Here is an 8,027-nt window from a genome sequence, read left to right as displayed (position 1 = left end):
CTCTACTTAGTTGAGAAAGGACTATCATAGATTTTGTAACTCACTGCTTTGGCTGACTGTGATAAAAACAAAATGTGCTTGGTAAACTCCAGCTTAACAGCCAAGAATGATGACTTTTCACAAAATATGAAAGAAACTTCACTCATTGTTGTTATAGGAAGCTCTGACTTTGCTTGTTTTGTTGGTTACAATTATATTAAGGCCGTTTGCACTTATTCTGTGGTCAGTAATGGGTTTCTTGTGATTGACATGCAAACGAAAAAAGAAAGGAAAAAAAATGGGTCACTGACTTTGTTTCAAAGGTAACGCATGTAGCCTGACTTTGAAAACTCTGATTTTGAAAAAAAATAATCTCTAGGATTTTAAGCGAAAGATGTCAAAGAAGAGTCAACAGAGGCAAGCAAGAGTTCCAAAAGTTGCCTTCCTTTTCATAATACATAACTTTTAAAGAGGCACTTGAAGCCTTTGTACAGTTAAGCAAAAAGCTTGAAAGGGCAGAATTCGATGCTGCGCTCTCCATGCATGACATGGCGAATTGTGTGTGCAGCAAGGATCAATGCGCAGAAACAATTAACATGTAGTCTTTAAGTAGACTGATTCTGTTTCTATTGTCATTTTCCCAGATGGTGTTACCAGTAACTCGGGTGCTGGTAATTACTCTGGTTCTTTGGGTAGTGCCAGTGGTAATGGAGGTAGTACTAGTGGACCAGGAGGCAGTGGGGGCTCATCAAAACTGGGTGTGCGTGAGATGATGCAGCGAGCAGTTACTGCTGCAAGATCTGCATCGTCCTCACTTGCAGGACTTGATGTGGAGGAAGATGCTCCTATACCCACTTTGCACTGGCCACCAGATGCTCCAGGTGATAGCACTGGCCTCATTCATTTTGTGTAACTTGGCACTCTATTTTAAAAGCATTTAGCTGCAAATTTGAGCACACATGCTTGTTAATTGCCACTTACGACTCACTACAGCAGTCTTTCTACTGTTCTTTTATCATTCTCCTCTATTTCAACAACTTTCTATCTCCTTTTCCGTTCTTCTAATTCTTCCAATCAGTTTTACGTGAATGGTCCTGCACCTCCCTTGCCACAATTGTTTAGTGCAAGAGGACAATCCAAAGGTTCGGTTGGGCTTGAAACCTCCAAATATATCTTAAAGTGAACAAATCACTTTATAATTCAAAAGTCTGTTTTATCAACAATTGCAGTGGGGTTTTCTAGTACTGTGTAGGAGGCGAAATGTTTCACTGCAATCTCAGTACTGGTTGTAAAAATGTGCAATATCAAAATGCCTAGCTATGCTTGTGTGTTTTAATTATTTTGCTTCTGACTTTTTAGATGTACGAGATGATGAAACAGGTCCATCATTAACCCCAACTCCATCGGGGTCAGTCCCTGCACCAGTACCATCAGGTGCATCGGCAGTTGCAGCAGCAGCAGCAGCATCAGCATCAGCATCATCATCATCATCCAGCCAGTCAATAGATTCACAGCACACGCAGAGTAAGGCTCTTAGGTGCCTTAAACTGTTGTGTGAGAGTACTGTGTTGGCTCCATTCCTTCTTCAACTTATGACTGCTAAGTAAGTAATGATTATCTTTAGTATATAGCTGTTTCAAGAGACTTTATAGGATGGAGGTGCCAAGCCTTCATGACAAGACCTAATGGTGATCTTTGCTGATACACACTCCCTAGATCATGAAATTATGTTCTTACGCTGCTCTTCAATTATAGCCTTTTGGAAGACCTTTCAAAACTGCTGGACAAATGAAACGAAACAGCAACTAACTTTGTCAAATAGTATGATTTTATACAGTGTTTTCGACAAAACGGAACATAGATACTCTTTGAACTGTGTGCTTCTAATTGCAAAATTTTCTATACACTGCAGCTGCCTGCTCGACGGAAGGCTCTCTTTCGACAGTTTTCTCATACTTCTAAAAGAAAAATTAAACATACAGAAAGAAATAGCATTTAAAAACAAGTCTATTGCTGCTTTCCAAAAATTATTTCAACGTTATTATTTAACATGCAATGATGATGTATTTTCTTTGTTTTGTTTAACTAAGTAAACGATGTAAATAGTGCTGATGTTTTGGCTTGTAGTCTTAACTATCACATTGTACTGTAAGTAAGTAGTGTGCTGTAATGTTACTATTTGCCTCTTTTTTATTTTGTTGATCTATTTTAATTTTTTCCCTATGTATATTGTGTTTGTAAATTGATTGAGTAAAAAACTAAAATAGAATAAAAAAAAACTCCATTCCAACAGTTACCTCTCTCCAAAAATTGGCTCCCATTGAAGAAGTGTTTTGAAGACATTATCATGGAATTAATCTGAGTTCTATGCATTTCCAAAGAAAAGTTGGTGGGAGAGAGTGAGGGAAAAGAAAAACGGGACGCAAATGTTGTCATTTTGGCCTTCTATCCCCTCACACCACATGACCATGGTTTGCACCTCTGGAAACGGTATCCAGTCAAAATCACTTCAATCTGGTTATCTACTATCAAACTGTACTCTCAATTCTGGGAGCTTCTTGTTCATTTATAATTTGGTAGGAATAGAGCAATCAAACGTCCCCCTAGCACAATAGAATGGCCTCCCTGTAGTTTTCCAACATTTGTTGTGCACAAAAATGGGTATTGTGTGTCAATGGTACCACTGCTCTGTGATGCTGAAGAAAAAAAAATATATCCCCTTTCCAGAAAGTGCACTCCCTTGAGGTTGGGCCCTGGGTGAATCTGATTCATTATGGTATAGAGCAAGGGCATTGGTTTGGATATTTTGATTATGAATTTCATACAGGTATTATTAGGGGTGGGGGGTAGGGGGTGTTTAGTATACCAAGAAAAACATTGCTGACTTTGGTTAACTTTTTATCGGGATTTTTCTCCTTGGTAGGGATACAGATGGCTGCACTCCATTTATGGCTGCTGTTCGTGGCCGCGCATACCATGCTGCGCTCACCCTGTTCACAACAGCCCAGTGTCTAGCTACCAACCCAAGTGGACAGATTGACAGAAATGTTCTAATATCCATGGTGTGTCCGTCTGACAGTCACCCAGATGCCTCTCCTCTCCATGTGCTGTGCTGTAATGACACATGTTCATTTACTTGGACTGGCACAGAGCACATCAATCAAGACATCTTTGAGTGTCGCACTTGTGGCCTGACTGGTTCTCTTTGTTGTTGTACTGAGTGTGCTCGAGTGTGCCACCGAGGCCATGACTGCAAGTACGATTTTAAATAAACTCGAAATAGTGATGATTTTCCACTTGAAGCGCTGATAATTATATTAATTTTAAGAGCTGTTTTCACAGCTCTGCATGCATGTGTGTGTAGGCCATAGTTGAACTTTCCAAACTTTAATTTAACATATCTATTTTTCCCCTTTAACAGGTACAGTAAAGCTTCTTGAACCTCCACTTTCATTTAACTTTTTAAATGCACTTTAAGTGAAGCAACAGTAACTGTATGCATTATGTAATTGTACAGTTTAAAACTAGTCGGTTGTTCATCTTAACGTAAGCTTACTTGTTATCGTAAGGTGAATATCATTTTTGGACATTTTGTTACCATTTTCGTGCTATTTTGATTAGAGTATTGTTACCGTACTTGTTATGCAATCAGGTTGAAGAGAACAGCACCCACTGCTTACTGTGACTGTTGGGAAAAATGCAAGTGCCGTACCTTGGTACCAGGCTCCCAGGCTGCTCGCATTCAACTCCTGAAAAAACTTGTGTCAGAAACTGATTTGGTTAGCCGGCCTAATGGAAGGTAGGCTTTATAATGTCATGTAATGGCCAAATTTATTCAAGGGAAGAATTATACGATGGCGAATGTATATCTAGAAACGATTTATTCATCTGAGCCAATTGATCTGTCTGAAACGATTGAATCATGTAGTTTTAAATCTAGTCGGTATGTGGCAAAGTTTGTCTGGCAGACGCTCTAAGATTAATCAGCCTAAGACGAATTTTGCCACATAATTCATAATGCTAGATTTATACCTGGATGACTATCTTTCTCAGGCAGACAGATTAATCTTCTCAGACAGCTAGTTTGTCTTGAACAGATAATCCGCCCCTAGTATAAACGCTACCAATGTTCAATGTAGAATGGGCTTTGGTAGAACATAAAGTCCTTGTTAACACTTGAGTACTGATACATTTTTTTTGTTTAGTACAGCAGGTTAGAGCTTTTGTTGACCTTTTATGCTTTGTTTTAGAGGGGAGCATTTACTGCTGTTTTTGGCTCAAACTGTGGCCCGACAAACTGTTGAGCAAAGGCAATTCCGACCTCACCGCGCTGCTACAGATGCGCGTCCAAAAGCCAAGACCAGGACACTTGGAACAAATGGCACAACTCCGCCACTTCCAGAACATGATCTGGACCCTCCTAGGTTTGCTCGTAAGGCTCTCGAGTTTATCCTACAAGACTGGCGAGCCGTTAGTGCAATGTTGAGAGATGGTTGTCGATCACCGGGAGAAGCAAAGTAAAGGGACCACTTTTTTTGTTTTGTGTATGGGATCTGAAATGACTATTTTGAAACATGGCATATAGTAAGCGATTTTTGTCCCTCGCATCAAAACCAAAACAAATTGCAAAAAAATGCATAATTAGTTGCTCATTACAGAGGTGACAGAACAACAAAAGACATAAAATCAGTCACAAGCCAAGCAAAAATATCAAACAGTTGATTGTTAATGACAAAACTTGCTCATTACAGTTATTACCATACAGCGTGACTACCTCGCTATAGTAATGTTCCTATGCCATCAGTGTTCAATTTTGAAGCCCATGATTTCAAGGATTTCTATCATCGTAAAGACTTGCTGTTAAAGATCAGTATCATTCATTGCAGTTATTTGTCTTGCTAGACATTAGTGTGCACTTTGTTCACCTGGGCCCAGTTGTGCAAAAGGGGGATAATGCTATCTGCTGGAAAAATCGCTCTTGGCAAAACAAACTATGATTATCACGATCCATCTGGTGTTAACATAATCTATCTTTTGAACAACATGGACCTGGTGTCAAAAGTAACCATCACTTATTACTCGTTTCTGTTAGACTGCATGGACATGAGAGCAGTGGATTACCTGATGCAGGCTCAAGCCATCTCATACCCTTGACGGAACAAGAAGATCGTCTTTCAAGTCAGGCGGGTACAGTGCGACTCGATGCATTCACACACTGTCTTGTAGCCAAGTGTGGTCCTGAGGTAAGAAGTTGAATTATGTCATCTGTTAGGGCTAAAGGAAATGAATATTCATAGCTAGGTGTCCTCTGGTACAATACGTTTCATCATTGCTAACTAGACGCTTCAAGCGCGTTTACTCAGGCCTTGTATCACAATATCAAATCATCTCTACAAGTATTGAACACAATAGAAACAAATAAAAGAATCGGGATATTTGCCACAAGAGTTACGCTTAGACATTTACTCTTTCAAGTTGCTTCTTTGAATATCCTGTTCTTCCGATCGCTTGTTGTTTGCTTCACCCTCGAAGTTATGTTCATGAAGATTCTTGATCTTTTACACAGCTGAAGTCAAGCCCTAGGATTCAAATTTTATTGGTGACACGTTTTTGGTTGCATGTCCAGTCTGTCCAGAGATCACGCGAAATGATTGGTAACGGAAAGTCTGTGTCAAAATTTCAGGCTTGATTTGGACACAACTGAAAGAAAATGAAAATAGTATTGAGAATAGAGAAGAAAATGAAACGGAGACAAGATGTATGTACTCAGTGGCTTGTATCTTGGCTAGTAAGTTTCTAAACAGTGCAAAATTCTCCGGATGGTCTTGAAAAGCAAATGCAATAAGTTCTTTGAAATGAGTTGGAAGTTCTAGATTAATGTAGTAATTCTATTCTGTAGATACTTGATCCTCTACTTGTTACACTGGTCACAGCGATAGAAAATTCAACTGATCTTCACAAATCCGATGAGATGAACCTGGCTCAGCGTTTCATCAGATCGGTAGCCAGAGTTTTTGTTGTGCTGGCATCTCAAATGGCCCCTGCAAATGGCAAACGGAAAGTGTAAGTGAACCATACTATAATTACATTTTCTGCTACATGTACACTCTGGAATGAGAGAATTACCTATTACGTAACAATTTTTATAGGGCAACAAAACATTTACAGGCATCCTGTTCAGGTATATAGACGATTTTTAAAACAATCTGACTACATGCTGAAATAAACTATTATGGTAGTAGTCATCTTTTTAGGAGAAATGAGTAGGAGGCTCGTAAGAATGGGAAAGAATCCTCTTAAAAAATGAAAAACCGCTGCTATGAAACCTTGTTACTTCCAGCTCATTACTTTGATGCAAGACTTGTAGTTAAGGTGAGCTCTGGCTCCAAAAGCCCGTTAATCCAGGCGCGTATACATAACAGTTTCCACCGTTTTACGGAAATTGGTCAGATTTTTCAGAATTACTCGGAAACCCTTTAAGGTCATTCCCCAGTAATGCATTGCGCATCTCTGCTGCGCATAATTTTACGCGTGACTAGCGCGCGCGCATTGAAAAATGGCGGCTTTTTCTTTACAGCTGGACTTCGCCATAGAAGTAAATCGTCATTTTCTCGCAAACGAGTATGGTGACCTATCATTTTTTTCTGTTGTTTTGAATTGAGTGATGAATTTCTCTGTGTAAAATAAATATGGACCAATTCTCAGTGTAGAGCAAAAAGCAATCGTCGGAAACGTGAATTTAGCAAGCAATCGTAACTACAATCATGGTGCTATTATAAGGACTTATATGGGTATAAACAAGGTCCTTTTGCTCCTAAACGAACATGGGGACCCCTCATTTTTATTTCAAAATTTAAGTTCCTATAATATAAACAATCGATAGGCAAAGTTTCACAAAACTCTCAGTGCAGGTTCTAGTTCAGCGGAATGACCTTAAAGGGGATAAAAAAAAAAATCCAGAACATTTCTTAAGGGAACATGGCCCTGGACCCCTCTGGAAGGCACTTATTGTCACGATTTATTCTAGATTTGCGCCTGTAAACTTCATTGTAAAGTAACATTCTGGCCAAAATGTAATGTTGTACCTGCTGGATGCTTTTTACTTGCTAACAGAGATGTTGTTCAGCCCTTGATGAAGTGTCAGCGCATTTCCAGTGTCTCTCAACCATAGCCATTCCTGAACTTGTTCAAGTTGCTGATGCAATACTTGCCCCAGTGCGACTAGGTATCTGCTGTCCGGCCCAACCCTTCAGCCTTTTGTCTTCTACGCTTGAAGCCACACAAGCTAGCGAGGATTTATTCACTGTTGAACCACTGCCCATGAGGCCCTCTACGCCATCGTCTGTTGAGGAGGCTGCCACCCAAGAGAGGCCTAGTGTTCAAAGAGTGCGGAACCAGAGGCACAGAAGGAGACAGGTTGTTACTATTCCTCGTGCACAGGAACAGAGTGCTGTAGCAGTGGAGGGACCAGCTGTTGATGGAGAGGAAGTAGAGGTAACACTGATCATCAGGTTGCCCGTTTAAGCGTGGTTCATACTTTTGAGATAAGCACGAACGTAAACACAAGCACAAGCGCAAGGATGTTTACTCTGATTGGCTAAGCTACTCACTAGGAAGTAGAGGTAACACTGATCATCAGGTTGCCCGTTTAAGCGTGGTTCATACTTTTGAGATAAGCACGAACGTAAACACAAGCACAAGCGCAAGGATGTTTACTCTAACAACATAGGCATGCACAGTGCGAGTTACATCGCAGGGGAAACAAGATCGCAATTGGTAGCATTCTAGCGCTCTTGCTTGTTATTGTTTAAACGCCAGTTTCCGTATGTGAAATAAGCATAACACTAATGAAATAAGCACAAGCACAAGAAAAAGGAAAATGTTTCTTTTTCTTGCGCTCATGCTTGTGCATATTTCACCTCGGTGCACACTAGCGTTTTTCTTGTGCATGTGTTTGTGATTACGCTTGTGGTTATCTCTTCAGTGTGAACCAGGCTAGCTTGCGAGAGTTAAAAATGTGTGCTATTTATTAATGGATACTATTTATC

At 40.1% G+C, this 8,027-nt stretch overlaps 2 protein-coding genes across 2 annotated transcripts in view; both read left to right on the top strand.

Annotated features, from left to right (window-relative positions):
* Positions 1-8,027, top strand: part of LOC145494250 (uncharacterized) — a 448,804-nt gene that overhangs the window by 228,684 nt on the left and 212,093 nt on the right. The window lies entirely within an intron of this gene.
* Positions 1-8,027, top strand: part of LOC145495725 (uncharacterized) — a 48,394-nt gene that overhangs the window by 19,257 nt on the left and 21,110 nt on the right. The window contains 9 exon segments of the mRNA XM_081475327.1: positions 624-860; positions 1,339-1,582; positions 2,903-3,235; positions 3,632-3,778; positions 4,230-4,496; positions 5,072-5,222; positions 5,879-6,042; positions 6,148-6,160; positions 7,093-7,473. Of these exon segments, the coding sequence (XP_081331453.1) occupies positions 624-860; positions 1,339-1,582; positions 2,903-3,235; positions 3,632-3,778; positions 4,230-4,496; positions 5,072-5,222; positions 5,879-6,042; positions 6,148-6,160; positions 7,093-7,473 (1,937 nt within the window).

This window comes from Orbicella franksi, chromosome 8 (genome assembly GCF_964199315.1).
Source record: "Orbicella franksi chromosome 8, jaOrbFran1.1, whole genome shotgun sequence".
NCBI classification, from domain to species: domain Eukaryota; kingdom Metazoa; phylum Cnidaria; class Anthozoa; order Scleractinia; family Merulinidae; genus Orbicella; species Orbicella franksi.
Note: the sequence above shows the minus strand (reverse complement) of the source record. Positions and strands in the feature narration are given on the sequence as shown.